Genomic DNA, 22,688 nt, shown 5'->3' on the forward strand with positions numbered 1-22,688 from the left:
ACGTCGCCTTCCTTACTGAAACATGATGAACGCATCATCAACACCCGACATCGCCATAGCCATCCAGGACAATTACAAGATCATCCGAAAAGACCGCACCGTCCAAACAGGAGGAGGCATCGCCATCGTCCATAAGAACACCATCAAAATCACGACCAGCTTTGACGATAACCTTACAACCACCGAACACATCCACTTCCAGATCCACACCGACCCTAGGACCACACTCAGAGGCACCCTCATCTACAGGCCTCCAGGAACCCGTAAACAATTCAGCGAAGACATCACTGACTTCATCAGTCCACATGCCCTCGCCTCTGAGAACTACATTCTACTAGGAGACCTCAACTTCCACCTGGAAAAGAAAAACGACAGCAACACCACCACCCTTCTTGACAACCTGGCCAATCTCGGCCTCAAACAACTTGTTGACACCCCCACCCATGTAGCCGGACATACGCTCGACCCAATCTTCACCTCCAGCAAACACATCTCCTTCGATCGCACCGCAGCTCTCCATTGGACGGACCACAGTTGTGTTCACTTCAGCTACAAAACCACCTCGACCCACAATCCCCCACAACCTATTCCCCGAAGAAAATGGAACAAAATCACCACCGACCAACTCCTCACATCGCTCAACCAAAACCCACCCGCCCTCTCATCGGACCCAAACCAAGCTGCCATCAAATTCAAACAATGGATCACTCGCAGCGCTGACGAATTAGCACCCTTGAAAAACCATCACACCAAACAAGACAGCAAAAAGACCCCCTGGTTTAACGATGACGTTAAGAAATCCAAGAAGATATGCCGTACTCTCGAGAAAACATGGAGAAAAAACGCAACCTCCAACAACATGACCACCTTCAAGGCAGCCACCCGCAAACACCACCAGCTGATTCGATCCACCAACAAATCAGCATTCAAGAATCGACTCGACAACAACGCCCATAACAGCAAGGAACTAATCAACATCGTCAAAGAATTCACCAACCCCACCGCAGCCTCAAACGACATCACTCCCTCCCAAGATCTCTGCGATTCGTTATCCTCCTTCTTCTACAACAAAATTGACGACATACATAACAGCTTCGAAAACAGTTCCAACGAACAATCCTCTCCACCCCCCTCAGAACCTAAACCGCCCTCTAACACCCTCAGCGCCTGGAACCCAATCACCACTGAAGACACCATCCGCCTAATGAATTCCATCCACTCTGGCTCGCCAACCGACCCATGTCCCCACCACATCTTCAACAAAGCTGACTCCATCATCGCACCCCATCTCCGTGATGTCATCAACTGCTCCTTCAACTCTGCTACCTTCCCAGAAAGCTGGAAACATGCCAAAGTCAGCGCCCTCCTGAAGAAACCCCCAGCAGACCCCTCTGAACTTAAAAACTACCGCCCCATATCCCTCCTCCCATTCTTGGCCAAAGTCATCGAGAAAGCCGTCAATAGCCAACTCGCCGCCTTCCTCGAATCCAACAACTCCCTCGATCCCTCACAGTCCGGCTTTCGAGCCAAACACAGCACCAAAACCGCCCTCATCACAGCAACAGACGACATTCGAACACTACTGAACAACGGAGAAACAGTGGCCCTCATTCTACTCGACCTCTCCGCCGCCTTCGACACTGTCTGTCACAGCACCCTCATACAACGCCTCAGCAACATCAGCATAAAAGGAAAAGCCTTGGACTGGATCATCTCGTTCCTAGCTGGGAGAACTCAGAGAGTCCGACTTCCTCCATTCAAATCAGAGGCCACCGAAGTCATCTGCGGTGCACCACAAGGATCATCACTCAGTCCCACCCTCTTCAACGTTTACATGAGTCCACTCGCTTCCATCGCGCGTCAACACAACCTTAACATCATCTCCTACGCTGACGACACCCAGCTGATCCTCTCCCTCACCAAAGACCCCGACAGCGCCAAAACCAATCTTCACGAAGGCATGAAAGAAGTAGCCGTATGGATGAAACACAGCCGCCTAAAACTTAACTCAGACAAAACGGAAGTGCTCATCCTAGGAATATCCCCCTCTGCCTGGGACGACTCATGGTGGCCTTCGGATCTGAGCTCAGCACCCATACCCACAGACCACGCACGCAACCTTGGCTTCATTTTGGACTCCTCACTCTCGATGACCAAACAAGTCAACGCCGTCTCATCCTCCTGCTTCAACGTACTTCGTATGCTCAAAAAAATCTTCCACTGGATCCCCGCCGAGACAAGAAAGACTGTCACCCACGCACTGGTTACGAGTCGACTAGACTACTGAAACACCCTCTATGCCGGAATTACAGCCAAATTACAGAAAAAACTCCAACGCATCCAAAACACATCAGCGAGACTCATTTTGGACATCCCTCGCCAAGATCACATTACCGGCCACCTGAAAGACCTCCACTGGCTTCCCGTCAACAAGAGAATAACATTCTGTCTCCTCACCCACGCACACAAGGCCCTCTACAAACTAGGGCCCGAATGCCTCAACACTCGACTATCCTTCTACACACCCACCCGCCAACTAAGATCCTCCAATCAAGGCCTTGCCGCAGTTCCGCGTATCCAAAGATCCACCATGGGAGGTAGATCCTTCTCCTACTTGGCGGCTAAGACCTGGAACTCACTCCCCACTCACCTCCGCCTTACACAGAACCACATCTCCTTCAGAAAATAACTTAAAACCTGGCTATTCGATAAATAATGAACCCCCTCCCCAAGTGCCTTGAGACCCTCTGGGTGAGTAGTGCGCTATATAAATTCTTGAACTTGAACTTGAACACGTGTGCGTCTGCTATTAAAAAGATACTCCGATTCGTGTTTGGAATTACCCTATCCCCACTCCAGGGATTCGAGCAAAAGAAACGGAGTTTGCGTCAATTATGTATGTATAATTGAGTGGATAGTTCATGGGTAGTGCTGCACAGTTGCCTTTTGAAGACGTTTTTACCGCCAGCATGGTTTCCCCGTCCATGTGTTTTTCTGAACGCTTTTTTGTGGCTACGGAAGCCGGTTGAGTTGCTTCCCCTGTGGCTGAATTAGCCAATGAATTCCCTGCAACGTGAACGCCATCACGTTGATGACTCAATGTATGTATCACGTGAGTCTTCTGTCGTTCTTTTTGTAAAAGAACCACCTGTTTCCAAAGCATTTTATGCTTGATTGTGGCACCTGTGTCATCTTTGTAATCGTTTTGAACCCATTTCTGCAAATCATTATTGTAAGATTTGACGCAGGAATGCAAATCGCACACTATTAGTGTCGGGAATTCACGATCGGCATTCTCAAGCGCCATCTTTAAAGATCTGATTTCAGCTCGCTGAGCCAAACAGTTTCTCAGTGATTCAGTTTTCGTTATTTTTGGTCTGAATTTACCACAGAGCCAGCGACCTTTAACAATCGCGCAGGCTGCTTTGTACGATTTATCATCTACATTGTAATGTTGTACAAATCTGTCCGTATAGATTATACAAGAGTACTGTTGTAGAGGCAGAATTTCGATTGGCAGAGGATATTCTTCTTCATATTTCAAATCATTCAGTTTTTTCATGTCTGGGACAAAATAGTATGTCATGTCTTCTGCCGCAAGAGAATTTTCCCACTGTATCCATATAGGATCTAATGCCACTGTTTTTAGATTGACTGGGCTGAATAGCAGCTCAAAGGCTGATTCTGCTGTAAAAACAGTTATCCTTTTGCCTTGGGCTAGGGCTCTTTCTTTTGTTATCGCAGTTAGTACCACCTTCACAGTATTTTCTTTAAGACTGAATGTTTTTTCTGTTTGTGTGTACAAATGTGATTTGTATGCTATTGGTACCGTTTCTCCCTCATTAGAGGTCAGGTACGTGAATCCGCATCTTCCTGGGATGACTCGGATTACAAGTTTGCTTGTATTGTCACATGTTTCTAATTTTGCTTTAGCTAACATGTCGGTTTGCAGTGATCTTAAAATTTCTGTGTGTGTCTGAGTCCAATGTATTGGCTTGAAATCAGGTTTTATTAATTCATAGAGAGGTTTAACCCTCTCTGCATAATTTAGAATGTAAGTTCTTCCAAAATTCAGGAAGCCTAGTACAGATTGTAAGTTCTTCAGCGTTTTTGGTGCTTGGAGTACAGCACACTTCTCTAAAAAGTTGTCTGCTAGGCTCTTTCCTTCACTTGATAATTCGTATCCTAAGAACAGGACCGTCAGATGGGCAATTCGTGACTTTTTAAAGTTGAATTTGTAACCCTCTGCTGCGAACCCAAGTATTACTCTTTTCAAGTGAGTATCCAAGTTGTCGTCTGTAAGATAGATGTCATCCACATAAGATAATGCCTCATCATCATACATTTGTAGTAACTCCATTACTCTGGCTGAGAATAATCCTGGACTGTTCTTGAATCCTTGTGGGATCCTACTGAATTTTTCGGTGACCCCATTGTTGAGAAAGCGGTTAAATACCTGCTTTCCGGTGCTATATTTTGACAAAAGAATATATTAGAGGTGTCTAATGTTGTTTTGTATTTTTTGCGAACTATGTTATTCATCAGTGCCGCACTGTGCGAGTTTTGTACCGCAAATGTTTTGCAACACGAGTTAAGGTGTCTGTAGTCCAAGACTAGACGATATGAATTGTCTGGTTTGGAGACAGGAAACAAAGGATTGTTCATTTGAGAGGTGCATGTTTCAATCACCCCTTGGTATTCAAGTTGATCTAAAATCTCCCTGACCTGTTTTTTAGCTTCTTGCTTAATTGGGTACTGCCTTTGTGCAGTTGGTTGACATTTTAACTGGATTTTGTGAGGAAGAGAGTCCTCATCCCATCCTACATGATTCTTATATAAATCAGGTGCTTGAGCTAGTGCCCATTTTTTAGCATATATATATTTTCTATGAATTGGAATATGATCCTTCGCCATGAGGGCACTCCCTGACAAACTCTGGTGGCCAGTCTTTTTCAGCAAATAAGATGTCATAGCCTTTTGAGAGGTTATCCCAAAACAGACCTCTTATTTTCCTAGTCTTATCTCCCTCTATACGCAGTGTTATTTCGTATATCTTATGAGGTTCGCTAACTCTGGTATCTGCAGTTTCCACTTGAATGTATTCATTCGTGTCCACTCTCTCCAGATGATTCATCAGGATCTTGCAAGCTATGCTGATTTCTGCTGGGCTGTCTAGCATTGTCTGTGCCCACTCTCCGTTTTTCAGCTGTGTCCTCAGTATTCTCGGCATGTTCGATTACTCTAATACTGGCTACCTTCTTTTTTGGAAATTGTAATTTTTTACTTTGAGCAGGTTCCTTGTCTTTGGACTTGGCGTGCTCTTCCCTTTGTTCTGACCGTCCTCTTCTTTCCGATTTCTGCGAAAAAGATCGAGAGGGACGTGTATCATTACTTTGATATCTATCAGGTTTTTTCAAATTATCCCTATTTCTAAGGTTGTATCTTTTCTCAGAGGGCTCCCTTTGGGGAGACTGGTGTTCTCGGTTCAGAGTTCTTTCCCTCCGCCGAGGAGACCTTCCTTTGGATTGGAATCTTTTTCTTTGGGACTGGATTGTTTATTTCCATCCCAGCTCTTTTTTGCAGTGTTTTGATTATTTTTAATAAATATTTTTTCAGGATTTTCAAGTAGTTGGGGTTTTACCGGTTTACCACCCAAACTATCTCTACCTAGTTCTTCATAGGATTTTTCTATGATTCTGGCAAGTTCAATTGGTTGATCTGTTATATCTGTCTCCTTCAATTTTTGGAGGTAAGTTATATCTTCCATTGCCAATTGAACTAACTCTCTATATGCTTTTGTTAATTCTTTTATTTTAACTAAGAGTTCTTCGCTTGACATTTTTTTGATGTCTGGATGTGGTGCGTAGCTGGCTAGGACCAGCCACGTTGCTCCTGGTCTACCTAGTGGACCGAGCCTGGTGTTGTGATCATTATGTTTTAGGGCGCCTTTAAACCAGAGCAGGTGCTCTTGGTATTTTAATGGTATTTCAATCTCCTCGAAAGGAGCGTATTCATCCAGTGGTTCCTCTATTTTGTAATAGTGGAATTCGTGTGTTGTAGCTTTTTTCGCTGGAAAGTTTATCCATGAATAGAATACCTCTGTCTGCCGATATTCGTGTGCCTCTATCACGAAAATGACTGTACCACCTCGTGCTGTCAGTCCGTTTTCCATAAGCTTTATAGTTATCGTTTTTCTTATGTTGACCGGAATGAGGATAGCATTCGGGTCGTTATGTAGGAGACTCGTGTCATCCTCTATCAGTTGAGCTGCTAATGTAGCAGCATCTCTATCTTCATCACTGTCTGCCATTTTTACTGGCAGAAGGTTTCTTTGTTGCAGATCAAATTTCAAGGAGACAAAAGATTAGGTGCACAATATTTTGGAACACTGTATCCTTCAACGTTGACAAACCAGGAACTCTACATAGGAATCTCTTCCTACTAAGTTCCGGCGGATTTTAACCTTTTACCCACTCCAGACGTCTATTGGAGTATTTACGGGAAAAAGGGTCTGTGTGAAAAAGCACGACTGAGTTACTCTAACGTCTTGCGTTAGTTTTATCGCCTTACCACACGTTGGGCGCCATGTAGTGTAGTTCCTATTTTCCCTATAGGCCCTGCGAATTGGAATAACTTAAACAACAGTGTAGACGTAGGACTGAAGTCTTCTAGGTCTCTACTGACTATGTCAGACTTAATTTAGGTTTGCGCCAGCTAGCTCAGAGGTCACTGGAAACTTTCTTGACTGAATAGGAAGGGATCAGCTTCCCTGGCTCAGACAAGAAGGGATTCAGCTTCCGACAACCGCATACACATGACAACTTTGCTCCCCCAGACAAAGAGTAAATCTCTAGAGTTGTGTGAAAACAATAGACAATTATTTCACTCAGTCAGACGTGCGTTCATAGTTTCACCAGAGTGCAGAGAAGAGAGAGACAGGCGTTTTCAATAAAAGGGTATTATTTATTGAACAGTCTTCCTTCTCATGCAAGAGAAATGGATTGCCACAATTGCAATACTTAATATAATGTAAAATACGTACAGTAAAAGGAGTATTATGAAATAATACTGTAAAAGCATTGATATGGTTTCTTAGCCATAAGATACTTAAAATGAATAAAATATATACAATATATACATTCATATATACATTGGCTAACGTACTCAACTGGTGCTTCTAACTACGCCTACCCCTGTGTACCTGACCTAAGCCTAATACCTGGGAGGGAGTAAGTAAGTAGCAGTTTAAGTTAAGTTGGTTTTGCCAAGAATCTGATCCAAGAATTCTCTCTAAGGGTTTAGTTAGCACTGTACCTTGGGAATAGAATGTAGGAGGTCTGGTATCTCTCTCTCAGGACTTGATATCCCAGTCACCGGCAAGGGTAGGCTGGAAACACCGGAGCTGGATTTTCTCGGCAGGAGAAAAGACAGCGTCTTTCTCAACGCGTCAAAGAGGAGGGGCAGCGTCCGTGGGATTCTCGCATCTGCTGTGCTTTCTGCAAGTCGACAGCTGCTCTGCTCCAGATTTCACCACCTTGTGTTTGCTTAAGGCAACGTTGGCATATTTATACCTGAAAGGTGCCGGGTTTGACGTAAGGTTGGACACAAGACGTCAATAAAGATGTCACTAAGAACTGGCCGTTCTTACAGTGCTTCGCAGGAGTTCTAGGACGAAATCAAAACAAAGCTAACGGGGATTTCCCAGGTTGCTAGAGGTTTGGTATGTCGAAAGAACTCGTTGTGCTTTCTAGAAATATAAGGAAGTGGCTTTTGCTGTGCTTTGGACTGCAAGGACGATTTACTAAAAGATATATCTGATCCTTATGCCGTTATATGGATATTATCGATTATAGTCATGTAAGGGCATAAAATGGTAATATTGATTATGGTTCCTAGCTAAACACACAACACACCCACACGCATGGTCTGGTTCCTGACGCACATGACCATGGCCGCAGCGCACAGAGACCCCACAGTGCCACACACAGAAGAAAAAAATTAGATGGAACATTGAACAGCACCTGTCAAGAAGTGGTAATAAATGCGCGCAGTGTTGCAAGCCTGCAACTATTCCGTGTTCCATTTCCTCTCCCTACTCACTAGAGAAGTTCTCCAGCATTAGCCAGTCTTCATCTTCTGCTGAGGGCTCCGAGCTATCTCCAACGCACGCTCCACCCTCCCCACCACGGTTTTTCTCTCTCTCTGGTTGTAGTTCTTTCACCGGGGACAGTGTTTGGTAAAATTAAGAGAGTACTGCACAACAGTCTTATGTCATCAAATGGGGACAGAAACAGAGCAACGTACACTGGCGTGTCAAAGAGGAGAAGTGGCCGTCATTTTCGAGCTTCCTAATTTTCACAGTTCTTTAAAGGCAAAACAAAATAGCCATATTGTTATTTTATGATTTTTTTTTTACCTGCATGATACACAATTATTTTATTAATTAAATGTGATACCTAACGTATGTTTTATTTAGGTTATCTAACTAATTCATGCTGTATATTAACCAAAAAAGTGTGCACATGAGTCCTAGTTAAAACAGAATAAAAGCAACCATTCCAAAAACACGCGCTGGGCAGAAAGCAACATAAATTTACCTCGTCTAGTGCACGGCGTGTGGATGTTGTGAGCACTGGCAGGGAGGGGCTCTTGAAGAGAGACTCAAGATCTGAGGCTTTTTAATTTTAAAGTGAAAGAGCTAGTTGTACACGTCTGTGTAATGAAGGGAACTCACTTCCCATTGCTCACGGGGAGGCTTAGGGAAGCAAAAGGGAGGAAGGGGTAAAGGTGGGTGCATGGTGGGATGGAGACTCAGTGAGGATAAACCCCCTAAAATGCATATTGTCTTTAAGCAAGGAGGTGGTTTAAAAGCTGCAGACTTTGGAGCTGGGGAACTGGGTAGTAAATATTAGCAAATCGCTTTCTATTAATAATAATTTAATAAACAGTGATCTCGGAGAAATGCAAGTGCAAACTATTTTGGGAAGCAGCCACGATTAATAAGTTGTTACTTGGAGAAATGCAAGTTGCTGGTGTCCATGGAGTGATGTGTAACTTTTAATAAAGTAAATAGTTCTAGGAACTGCTAATGAAAGCTCCTGAGTTAGGACACTTGTAAAAGGGTCAGTCCTCGTGGGAGGCTACAAATGGAGAAAAGATTATACTAAGGAGCGGCTAAGAAGCTCATTAACAAATCAGAAACCAGCATTTACAAAAGACAATAACACAAGCCAATGAAAAATGTGGGCGGAGATGGGCGGAGGTTCAAGTCCATACTCTAATACAGCATGCTTTGCAGAGCATGCGCTGCCCAGGCTCGACCTAAACAGTAGATGTCAATGTATTAAAAATGTCACATCAGCCTACAATTCATCCAGTAAGTCAATGGAACAACCAGTGGCTGCACAAAATTAAAAAAATATCAAAGGCTTGCACATTTCCTTATTTAAAAAAGTATTAAAATCACAAAAGTTAATTTCGGAGTCAGACTACTGGGGAGGGGCCCAGGTGTTCGACTGACCCACATATAAATTAGGACAAGGGCCCTTGATAAATGTGAGACATTGTAAGAAAGTAATGCTTAGCCGTAGTGTAATTATATGAAATTACCACAAAATGATGTGTTCTTAGGCAAAATGCATCTCCAACTGAATAAATTACCCTAATGGTTTGTTCTGATAAATATTTAACTTGAAAATGTAATTTTGAGTTGCTTTCTGGTTGTTTGCATTCAAGACACTGCTGCTCTCAATTTAATTTGTAGTTTGCACTCAGAAATTACCCTAATGGTGCGCTTGGGTAAAAACTCTACCTGAAATATTTGATGAGTGTGCACATTTAAGGAACTGCCTGCGGCTCACATTTAAATCATTGCTTCTCACGTTCGGTTGTGTAGTTTCATACCTAAAAATTACCTGAACCATTGGGTTAAAAATTAACTAGACATGCCGCTCAAGTTCAAACACATACAAATGTCTCCCTGAAATTACAAAATATGGCATAATGGTGTAATCTCTGTGATTTCAAGTTTAATTATGCAAAATTTCCTAGATTGCACCAATTATGCCTGTGTTATAAATATTTCACCCTAGCCTACTTACCACCAGGAATATTTATTTCTCGAGTTCTCCCTTCCTCATCCCAGTAATGTATGTAAGAGTTGAGAGGCACCACATTCTCAGTTCAGCATCGCTTCCAAACCATTTCTTTCTTCATTTCCGAACATTAAACTAACCTTACTCTGTTCCCATCATCATCCCTAACCATGTGAGGGTTCCAAGTTCAAAAAATAACTGATGGAGAGACAGACACGTGGGCAGTAGCTAAGTACTAGGATGAGGAAGGGAGATTCGCAAGTAATCTAATCATTATGTCCTCCTCCTCTTCTTCTTCCCATTCCTGACTTCTTGAGACACTAGCCAAGTGGTATGCCTAATTCCTAAATTTGTATTTATAACTGCAAAACTCCATAGAATACACTGAATATAACAGGCCTAAGGCTGAGAAACACCTGACAAGACACCCGTGCAAGCAGCTAAATCATTTCCTTGTCACAAATGTTGAAGATGAGGCCTAAGCGGATACTGTAGATACCTCAGTGGCAGAAATGTCAGCTCAATCAGCCAATAATGCAGCCATTCCTCTCATTAGTCTAGCATGAATTAAGCCCAGGATCTCCACTACCTTTGTACTTAAGCAGAAAAAAATGACAAATCCTGTTGTAGAAGGATTTACTAGTGGTGGGAGAAATGTAGGTTTACACTTAGATGCACATCACCTCTTTGAAATGGTAAACAGCAAAAAAGTGTAGACTTACACTCAGTACAGAAGCAGATTTATATGTGAGTACATCTAAAAGTTTAAATTTACCTTGATGAACTAGCCCTATTGTCTATGTTCAATTGTTCTGTGAATTTTGCGGATGGTTTGAGGGCTGTTGCTAGTTGGCTTACGGCCAACTGTTTACAGCTCAACGCCCTCAAAACCGAGGTGATGGTACTGGGGAAACATCCTGATCTGTGGGGTGCTAGCTGGTGGCCTAAAGAGCTGGGGCCTCCCCCAAAACCTGTTTCCGAACTTAAAAATCTTGGCGTCTGGTTGGATTCCAAACTAACCTTCTCGTTCCATACTAAGAAGGTGGCATCCATGTGCTTCGGCTTTTTGCGTGGTTTGAGGCCTATCCTCAAATGTTTTGATGCCCCCACTCGCCAGATGGTGATTCAAGCTAGCGTATTATCGAGGCTCGATTACGCGAGCTCACTGTTTTTGGGCGCCAACCAGGCGGAAGTCCTGCGACTCCAACGGGTGCAGAATGCGGCAGCCAGGGCCCTGGTGGGCTTGCCGCGTTTCTGCTCAGCCCGCAGTACAATCTTTAAATTGCAATGGCTACCAGTAATTAGACACATAGAGTTTAAGACCCTTTGTTTTGCGTTTAAAATTCTGAAAAACGACACTCCCGCCATCCTCCAGCACCTCCTGACTTCGTACACCCCTTCGCGCAGCCTTCGTTCTGCCGGCCAAAATCTGGCACTTGTTCCTCGTTTCCAAAAATGCAGACTAGGCGGCCGATCGTTTACGGTGCTGGCCTCCAAATTGTGGAACGCACTTCCTGTCCACATTCGCTCTTTAGAAGACCTCTTTGCCTTCAGGAAAGCTGTTAAAACTTATTTTTTCCCTCTGTCTTATTAACTACCCCCTATTTTGTCTGTGTTGTTAGTTATGTTACCTTTTCAGATATAGCGCGGGGACGCCCCTTTGCTGGGGCAGCTGTGCGCTCAAAAATTCAATTAACATAACATAACATAACATTTAAATCTTGAAATCTTGATCACTTTAACCTAAAAGGATAAGTTCGGTTTTGATTCTTATCATTAGAATCATTGGGACAAATAACTTGATTAACTACTTCTTGCTCATTATGAAAGGCTGAGTTCACCTTTGGAACAAAACCTGGTGCTCGACTTAATACTATTCTGTCATCAGAATCCTCGTACAAGAAAGGCAATTCCAGCAATTGTGCTGTTCTGACTACTCAAAAGAAAATATTGAGTCTAAAAAATTGGTCTGTAATTTCCTGTAATGGTGAAAATCGACAATGGCAAATGTGGATAAAGTTTATGAAATGTCCCATGGAGGTCATAATTCGCTTCCATTTGGTCTTAATAGAGAAAGCCAAGGAAAGGCCAAGTGATTAAAGGCTCCTTTTGTAAAAATCAATTGAAACCCCATGAGAAGAAAACCGGGCAATGCACCACATATATATTAAAATTGGGTACATGCCAAATACTTGGGAATAGGTGTCTCTAATGACCCGGCTCATTTCAAAGAATGCAGCCTCCTGCCCCCGCTGCAGCAACTCAAGAGTGATGTCCTGCACTTGAAGTCGCTCCCATTGTCCCGCCTGGGGTGGGAATCCTTATTCAAAATGATGTCCCTTCAACGGTTTTTGTATGTCTTACAGAACATGCAGCATCCAGTGGGCGCAGAATACTTTAGGGCCATAGATGGTGCCTCTAGAGAGCTCCTGTGGGACGGTAACCACCCAGAATTGCTATGCAGAAGCTTACACGATGGTGGTACGACATGGGACTTGATTTCCCAGACATCAAGAAATAATATTGGCTGGCACAACTTACTGGAGGTAAGATCACACTGCTCCCCCCCACTCTGGGACACCAATCTACTTGGCAATCTATAACACACCCGTGGATTTGACCGCTGGGACTTAATAGGCATCTCTAGAGTTGGGGATCGCTGGAAGGCAGGAGGAGTAATCCCTTAGTCCATTTGCAAGTGGACTATGAACTTGCTAATACTTTTTTTTAGGTATCTAAAGTTCCGGCATGCGTTGCTCTCAGTGATAGCAAAGGGAGAGACGCCACCAGACTCCTCCCCACTAGAAGATAGGGTCTTAGATTGGTCTCTCCTGGAAAAAGCCATATTGTTAATATATAAAAAAAGTATCAATAAAATGATGGACCCTCTGCTTTGGCTTAGAACCAAGTGGGAATACAACGTTGCGGGTTTGGAGGATGAAGAATGGCTTGAGGCCTTGGCTTCTCCTAGAGAGACTGCCATCTCCTCTAGGCTTAGACTTGTACAGCTGAAGGTACTTCATAGAATATACCTCGCTGGACCAATGCTGGTAAAGATGGGATATAGCGCAGAGGTCAGATGCACAAGAGGATGCGGGCAGGAGGGCACTTTCATACACATACTCTGGGAGTGTATGGTCATCCAGAGATACTGGTCAATATTGAACTGGTGTATGGAGCGAGTAATGGGCAACAAAATTGACTGCAATATAAAACTATGTCTTTTGAATATTTGGGGCCCTACAGACTAAAATACTAAAGATAGAATCTGGGTGACACTTGGGGTGATGATTGCTAAGAGGAATATTGCAAGATTTTGGCGGGCACAGGAACCACCAACACTGGGTGAGGGGGGGGGGGAGGACATGGATTGGTGCATGGCATCGGAGAAGACTGTATACGAATCCAGGGGGTGTGCCACCAAACGGACACATATTTGGGGGAAACGGAATGAATACAGGGGAGGAATATGTGATCCCCCACAGCCAAGGCGGGGTGCTGATCCGGGATGGCCGTTCATAAGTGGACCCAATGTAAATTGTTTGTAATAACGCTATGGTCTCATATACATTGTTAAGTTTGTGCCAGCACAAAGCCTCTGGCACACGTCTGCATGATGTCTAATGTGTTTAAACCAGTCCCAAATAAAAGGTTTTACAAAAAAAAGCAATTGGGTACAGGCATCAACATTGCCAGCCCTACCTCCTGTCACCGTTTTTTAAACTACAACATTATTCCACGTTTATTCTGTGAAGAAAGCACAAATAAAAAACAACAAAACTGTTATTTCAGGTAATTCTGAAACAGCGTTTTAACTATTCAGTGCACTGCTCAGATTGCTACGCAGTGCTTAATTTGTGAATGAATAAGTGACACGCCCAACATTTTCTACAGAAACCAACCACTGGCTCTCCCAAACATCAGAGTTGACAAAATTTAGCTGCATATGGTTTTGATTCCACGTCAGTCTGATTATTCCCCTGGCCATTTAATCTCACTCGTGCAGGTTTGTTTTTCTTGCTGTTTTCTTCACTTTTCATTGTTTTCTGCTCTTTGGCCAGCTTTAGTTGGAGCCTTTTACCTTCTTCAGCAATGCTCTGCTTTGGAATTAGTGTACAGAGTCCAGAGACAGTCAGGGGTCAAATGTCTGAAGGGGTTTCTATGTACCTATCCTCCTGTTTTAGCTCAGTGGTTCTGGAGGAGTATAGCTTAGCAGCCCAATTTTGACCATGAAAGTTGTGGTTTCCACTCCTGTCTCAGTCAGTAGTACAGTAGATAATCCATTTTCACTATGCCCTCCACTGATCATTTTCCCCTTCTCCCGAAGTGCTCTTTAGGCTCTAAAACTGCCGGTCTGAAAACTGACTGAGTGGAGGGCATTGCAGGCCTTACATTGTTCAAGACTCGTGGCCTTATATATACAGCAATCCAGGAAATTGTCTCATTTATTTGCACATGCAAACTACTGGTGTACTTTTAAAAATAGTGTTTATAGAACAACTGTATTGCAACAGCTTATGACCCTTTTAACATGGTAATAACCATCAACATTGGCAGTGACTAAAAGTTGTTAATTTCTGGAAGCCTCCAACAAATCTTGCATTGTTAAGAGGATGAATAAACTGTTCACAATAAACAAAAATATTAAATATTCAATGGTGCCTCCATGGGGTTTACCGACAGTGTTAAGTGGTATTCAGTAACCCCTATCTAAGCTTTAAAATTGGTTTCTCATATTGGCTGACAGTTAAGATGGTCTTGTTGGTGGTAATAATGTCAGCAAGAAGTCAAGGGGAGGAGGGAGCCCTATTAGCTTCATATCCTTATATCTGTTGTTTTCCAGATGGTGTGAAACTAAAGCTGGATCCAAAGTTTAATTCCAAAATGTAGTCACAATTTCATAAACATTAAGAAATAATTCTACTGGTTTACAGTCTGGGGGTGAGGATTCAGTCCTTCTAGGTTTGGATATTAAGAAAGCATTACAAGTGTATCTAGCTACAACAAAGGATATAAGAACAACTAATTCTCTTTTTGTTGCTTTTGAATCAACAAAGAGGGATAATAAGCCATCTATAATAAATATTGGTACATGGGTTCTTCAATCCATAGCAAAAACCTAAGCTGCAGCACAAAGTCCCTGGCTCTTTTCAGAGTAAGTTTAGGAGGTGAGTGTCAGCATCTTGGGCAGAAGCAAATAATTCATTTATTTCTCAATGCAAATTGATGTTAAAGCATACTTTTGAAAAGAAGGGGGATCTGTGGCCAATAAAAAGGGTTCTTCCATGTAAATATTGAAAAAAGATTCGATAAGTTGTATAGTCTAGAGACCGGGTCCACCTCCATATTACGTTTGGACTGAGATGGGGAAGAACGAGGTTTTGGGTAAGGAAGAGTATCCTGAGTAATATTTTCATTTACACAAGTCTGTTAGTTGCTGGTCCCAGCACAAATAATAGTCTCTCTGAATATTGTGTGTTCTATTTTTGCCAAATAACAATAAGGTATAAAAATAGAGAGTTGGCCTGCATTTGAGGGCTGCCTCCAGTGGCTACATGTAGCCTGTTCAGTGCTAAAGAAGAGATATTTAATTGTATTAAGACATTTACACAATGTGTTCTGGTTTGTGCGGGTGGTGGGCACTGGCACTCATTGGGAAATGGGAGAAAGAATGACTAAAAGCCACATAGGAAAACAATGCATTGGAGGTGAAAACAGACGTGTAGAGGGATGAAAGAAAGAGGCAGAAGTTAGAAACAAAAATATATTCAGCAACCTAGGTATTCAGAGCATATGAAAATGCTAGGAAATGTACACTCTGATGTCTCACAATGCCGTTTAACAACATTTTTATCATCGGTTATTTCAGATCTCCTCAAGCCGTTTATCTCCTATGAGCCGGTGCGGAACGTAGAAGGAGACTATGCAATTACCTGCTCAGCACCCCAAGACAAGACAGTGAAAAGAATGTTCCTGTATAAAGATGGAAAGCAATCACCTCTAACTGATCGCACTCCCTCGCCTGGGAGCCAGAGCGTGACTATTCCCGTCAGCGGCGTGAATGCCAGAGCTGGCACAGGGTACAGGTGCTCCTATCAGATCCAAGAGTCTGGAGAATTTGTGGAATCACCGCTCAGTGACCCCATACAGATTGTAAAAGGTGAGCTGTGTAGCATTTTATATTTAAAGATGGAAAAAACAAACAGTTGGAAAAAAGAAAATGCCATTACATTAGTAAGCCCTTGATTTTTGTGTTGTCACAAAAAGAGGCTTAAGCAAGGTCTGTGAAGTTCCCATCTCCAATAAGAACCACTCGCACACTTGGTACATTTTAAGAATAATTTATTTCTAGCCCATCATAAACGAGTCACAAATCTTCAAAGAGACCTGCCTGCAACTACCTCATGCTAAATATCAACATTCCAATATAGAAGCGTGGAAACTAAAACACCCCATAGTGACTGAGAGCTCCCCTTTAATTGATGTCACTTCACATGCAACTCCCTACCAACCTTATATCAGCCACTAGAATTTCATTGCACTTATTCACTTCCCTACTCTTTGCAGAGTTTTATATAGCACGAACTTGACCCGAATCAGAGATCACAGCGCTTTACATAGCACCAGTTACGTTACATGAGGACACTCATTTATGTTGGGCACAGGGAGATTAAGTGATTTGCCCAGGATCACAGGATGTTCAGCGTCATTGCAGAGACTCAAACCCAGTTCGCCAGATTCAAGGTCGGCCGTCCTAGTCGTTAGCCAACTCCTCTCCCAAGTAACGACGTAAAAGGCTAACTAAGGCTAGGGCATAATGTTGCTTAGTTAAGGATGGATAAAAGTCGCTTAACCCACTGAAACTGATCTAATGTGCAGTTCTCTGTTCATTTTAGAAATCTAGGGTTGTTCTACAAAGAAAAAAAAATTCAGCAAATATGCAACTGACTACAAGGATACAATTTGATAGGTTCGATAAATGTTCCATACATAACAGTGTTGGAAAGGTGAGTAAATAATGTTTTAAAAATATTTTAGTTTGTGAACATTGGTAGACTTACTCTAATACAACAGGAAAATATATGAACTATCAACCGTAGAACAAAAGTGATTTACATTTTTTCTGCAATGTTTTAATGGACATTCATGAGACATTGTTTGTAACATCTCATGTGAGATCGTGAGCAGTGCATTGACAGCAGGTGTATGGTATGTGATCCTCATCGTATGGGCTATTTTCAAGCTCATTAGGCTTTGCATCATAATCATCGTGTCCTTTCAAATGAAGGGGCTGATTTAGATCTCAGTGCAGTAAATAGTCCATCACAGATGTGATGAATGTTCTGTCCCCCATATTACAATCCCCATTTAAAAAAAAAATGGGATTGTAATATGGTGGACAGAGTATTTCCGTCCATCAAGATATACATCTGGCCCAATTTTTTTAAGGTCATATCTAGGGTCTTTCATAAAAGACAATATTTCATCTTCTGAGTAAAGAACTATAATTTCTATTTATAATTTCTATTTATCATTCCATCCCATTTAAAGTCTTTTTAAGTGAACATGCTAAATTTTCGCTAGGCAGTTCTGATCTCAGATAGTTTCACATTATTCTTGTTATGCAAAATTACTGAAATTATTCGAGCACCCACAGTTGCACAATTACACAACATTTGGAGCTAAATTTAACTGTGAGTCCTTGGGGCAAAATGTAAACAGTGTGAGAATGCGAGCGGCTATTGCTTGCAGCACTTGATTTTTTTTAGGTATATTTTTAACGTAAAATGCATTCTTGTATCCAAAGTAGTAAACCTCGATTTGCTTTTGTTGTATTTATGCATATTTTTGTGATTTTCCAGACATTTTGCATACTTATGCAAAAGCAAATTTCACAAATTTTGCACATTCTTAATCTATACATCGATACGTCACAAAACAATAAAAGAAAAGAAATACAAAGTTAAGCAACCAAAACAAAATCGTCAACATATCTGCTGCTTATCATGTTACCGATCAGGCATATGGATGCCAATGTTCAATGTGTCAGACTAAGATGGTTGTGCGAAAGGTGACATCCAGATATACTCTTTACATTTGTTGGTTGCTGAGTGAGCAAATGTGCATTTAGCAAGCTGAGTAGTAGAGTTTCTATAAAAAACTACAGTGCCTAAGATCTGTTGGGCAACAGGAAGCTGTTTCTATAGCCTTTATGTTCTATAGTCTTTATATTTTTCTTTTGTTTGCATGTGAGTTTGGCTGAAGAATTCATTGGTCGGGTGACGTAGGCATGTTGTTGATATGCAGAGGACGGCCCGGGACCAGGGTTCGATTCCCGGCGCAGCAGGTTTCTGGACCAGGGTCAGCGGACTCGATAATTCTCTCGCCTCGGTGCCCACTCTGATCAGCGATCACACTCGGCAACTCTGGGCATTAGCTTGCCTCATCTTCACTAACGGCCCCACCAGACCGCCGGGGATGCCTGGTCTCACCCTGGAGATACCCATTAAGGGACCATCTCTCAGGGAAGCCAGGAAGGGTTTCGCAGCGGTCGAAGCGCCTTGGGACCCTACAGGTAAGTAGTGCGCTATATAAATGCCAATACATACATACATTAACTTTTTTATAACTAATCGTCAGGTTAGCATTTGCATTTCAAGTAAACACATTTGCACGTTCTCTAACAACACAGGATTTGTAAACAAGCATGCGTATTAACCTTTTCACTGCGGCGGCTATTCCGCCGCAGCGCTAACGGGGCAGGGCGGCCGCGCAGCGGCCGCATGCTGGTAACAGAACCGCTCCGTCACCAGCCGCGGTTGAGCTGTGCTGGTGACAGAGCGGTTCCGTCATGACCCGCCCTGCTCAATACAACTTCCGCGCACGCGCGGCGGCCGGGCAATGACGGAACCGCTCCGTCATCAGCACAGCCCAACCCTAGCTGATGACGGAGCGGATCCGTCATCAGCAGGGGAGGGGTTAAAGAGCAAACTTTGCTGTATGCCAAGTAGTTTGTATGTAATCTATGTAGTATTAATACAGCTCAAAGCCAGCTGAAATACAGCAAACTGCTGTACAGGGTAAAGTTTGTGAACATAGAAGCCCATTTACAAACAGCATACTGATAAATTTACTGGATTTTGCTTCCAGAATACGTCCTGTGAAAGGGCAACAGTGCACTTTCAACTGTAAAATATAAACTTGAACAAATGACTCTCCATAATGCAAAAGGGAATACCCGAATGAAAAACATATGAAGATTGTGTAATACCCAGAATGATGATGAAGCCGTTGACTTAAATATATGATGGGTATATAGGCAAACAGCTGCAACTTCCGGTTGTCTCTACTAAATTCACATTGTTTTTTGGGTTTTTTGTCCTCATTCACCTTCAACTACAGTGTACATTTCGATTGCCCGTACACCGAGTTCGTAGGTGTAAGGTCGGGTGTGGCCCACCATCAGGCACACAATAGGACAGAAGCACACTGCCCCGGAAGGGTAAGTCTCTCTCAGCTTTGTCCGGATAACCGATAGATGCATATAAAGGAAATGAAGAGGGAAGTCTATTGCAGCTTAGAGAGATTTTCGTAGGTGTAATCATTGGGCAAGCAGACATACCATAGATTATACACCTCACTCGTCCCTCAACTTTCTCAATAGAAACTCTAAAACGTCTTCTTTTTGTTTGCAGTGTTCTCCATTAAATCCATTTTAGACACATAGTGCAAAGCGTCCAGCCACTCTATGTACTGAGGGGGGATGTCTGCTATCCACTTAACGCAAATCTCCCTTCTCGCAAGTATAATTGAACAAAACAGAAGATGTGTAGCAGGGCCTGTAATAGCCTCCTCCACTCCAAAAACAATCAATGTGAGGCTTATCTTGACCTGGACCCCAGTTTGCTTGAGATGGTCTTACCCAATTTTTCAGAGAATTGCAGAATGACCGCACACTGTTGAAACATATGGCCGTCTGATGCCTTTTCTAATTCACATTTCATTCATTTGGCCGAACCTTCCCTTGCCATCTTAGACAGCTTTCAAGGAGTTATGTAGGCCCTATGAAGTGAAAAATGGTGGTTTCTTCTCAACCAAGCAGGCTTAACAGTTGAGTATAGTGTGTGCATTGAACTTGCCGAATGTGTTACAACTGCTCCCTAGGCAAGTACTCCTCCCACAGATCCTCAGCCAGAGTGAACAATTCATCGGCGGCCTGATGAAGTGCTTCCTTGCTTCCAGGGGATTTTACCACCAGCTGAGACTCCAGATAATTTCTGCTTCCCAAAGGGGATCTGCGACTTTGCTCCCAACTTTTTAGTTGAATGTATTTAAATTTCGCCAGTTTCCCCCCATCTTTTGGTTCATCTCAACCCAGGGTAAGAGTTCTCCATTCTGAGCTAGTTCTCCCCAACAGCAAACACCTGTCACTATTATAGAGGTATCTACCTTGTCTTTTAGACATTCCAGTATCCCTGGAGAGTCCCAAATAGGAACCAAGTTCGAATAATAGCCTAAGCTTGTACTCTGTCTAATTCTTGACCACATTTTTGCCATGACTTGCTTTACTTTCAGTTTAACCTTCTTGAAGTACTTCGAATCTCCATACTTAAAAAAAAAATGGTCTATACCTACTTCAGCTCCCTTCAGAATAACATTAAACAGGGCACACAAAATCAGAACAGTCTGGCGAGTTTAGTAGCATTCCAGAGTGTGTCCACTTACAGACCCATTCATATTATTGGAGGGAGGGATAAGTCCTGCGTCTCCCTTTTTCGCCGTAGTTTTTTCCATGAGATTCTTATGCCCTTAAATGCCCAAATGAATGCGTTAATGGCCTGCTGGACTCTATCAATCTGAGGTTTTTCAAAGTGCAAGAGAACTGTATGAAACAAATAGCTGATTTTTTGGCAAAATTATAGTTTTTACCAGGTTCACCTTCCCAAAGATTGTTAAAGGGCGGTGTGCCCAGCCCTTCATTATTCAAGTACATTTCCTTACAATGGTGTCAAGGTTAACCCCTGTGATTTTATCAATATCTTGTACAAAATTGAATCCCAGATAGCTCCTCTTCTTTTTAACTAACGGGCTATCCTCTTCAAGATACCAAAACCATTACCTCTGTTTTTGCCACAATAACTTCATATCCAACCCCTCATAACCAAAACATGGAATATCAGCTGCGGCTCTACTTTTTGTTCTAAGGGCTCTATATATAGATTAAACATGATGGGTGATAAGGGGCAGCCTTGTGTAGTGCCTCTGGATATTTTATCAAAAGATAAAGAGGGAGCTACCCTTTTGACAGGAAAAGGAGTGGGTCAACAATCTTATGAAAACAAAAAACTCCTTCTCCTGAGTTTGGCAAATGATTAGTGATGCTAGATTCCCCTGGGGGCCGTTTGCATCAGTGGGAGGGATTTAAATATTGCGTAGGTTAACAAATTTACAACTTAATATGTATCAGACCAAAAAATTACATGAAAACATTGCATACACAAAAATGAAAAGTTTCATTCACTTATTCAAATAATTTAAAAATAATAACACGTTATTTCATAAAAACAATCTGGTGCACATTTGTTTTTTGCTGTTAGTCAGCTATATAAAAAAACTCCAATGTTTTAAAAAATGCTGTTAAGCATTGCTACACAAGTCTACATGTACATCATATTTATTTAGACATAAGGAACAAACGGCGTTTGGTTGCCTCAAATAATCTTGCACCTTCTTCAGGACATTTAAATCATATCTATAAAAAACATATCACAATACATTTCATTAGGTCCAATATTTAATCTAACAATTGCACATTGATTCATTAACATTTTGGCTAGTCTCCTAATATTTGATAGCCCCGCCATTTTGTAATCCGGATCTATTCCCTACGTCCCCTGTATTACTAAGTTCCCACACCTTAGTATTACTCAGAGGGAAGACATAACTAGCGTGGTATATTTTTATCGCTAGGATGTGGTGTCATCAATTTACTTTTGTCGGACACAAGTGGGCTGCGTATAAAGGTAAAAAAGGGCTGTCAGATTTCGTCCCTTCTTTATTATAGAGTCCCACCCACAGGTACCTCTATATTCTTACCCAGGTTTGTATTTCCTTTAAACAGTTCTTTCAGATTACCTTTTACAAGTATTTTACCCAATGGGTTCTGCTATTTTAACCGAATAACCTTACAAAAATGATTGCCCAGATTGTACCTCTTCAAGTTGGTCGCTAAGAATGAGCAGTTTACTCTGTCAAAGTCTTTGGCAGCGTCTAGGTTCACTACTGCCAGAAGAATTGAAAGAGTAGAGGTTAGGTCTATCGCACCTATCAGGCTAAATGTTGGTTCATGTAGATATCTACCCTTGGGGAAATCCTTCTGGTCGCTATGTATCATCCCATCTATGACTTTACTAAATATGTGCACCAAAATCTTTGCAAACTTTTTGTAGTCTTCGTTAAGCAGAGATATCGCCCTAGCATTTTTTTTCTTCCTGGTTTGAAAATCAGTGTGATTGTTGCCTCACTCCAGGATTTGGGCAGCTGTAGGCCTGCACCCAAATGTCAATGAGCAACAGTGTCATGAATGGGATGAGA

The 22,688-nt window shown here is 42.4% G+C and overlaps 1 protein-coding gene across 6 annotated transcripts in view; it reads left to right on the forward strand.

Moving 5' to 3' along the window:
* Positions 1 to 22,688, forward strand: part of LOC147701649 (immunoglobulin superfamily member 1-like) — a 932,114-nt gene that overhangs the window by 575,551 nt on the left and 333,875 nt on the right. For all 6 annotated transcript variants that reach the window (XM_086930282.1, XM_086930278.1, XM_086930279.1 and 3 more), the window contains one exon: positions 15,964 to 16,254. In XM_086930282.1, the coding sequence (XP_086786408.1) occupies positions 15,964 to 16,254 (291 nt within the window). The remainder of the gene's footprint in view (positions 1 to 15,963; positions 16,255 to 22,688) is intronic.

Source organism: Lissotriton vulgaris, chromosome 7, assembly GCF_964263255.1.
Source record: "Lissotriton vulgaris chromosome 7, aLisVul1.2, whole genome shotgun sequence".
NCBI lineage: Eukaryota > Metazoa > Chordata > Amphibia > Caudata > Salamandridae > Lissotriton > Lissotriton vulgaris.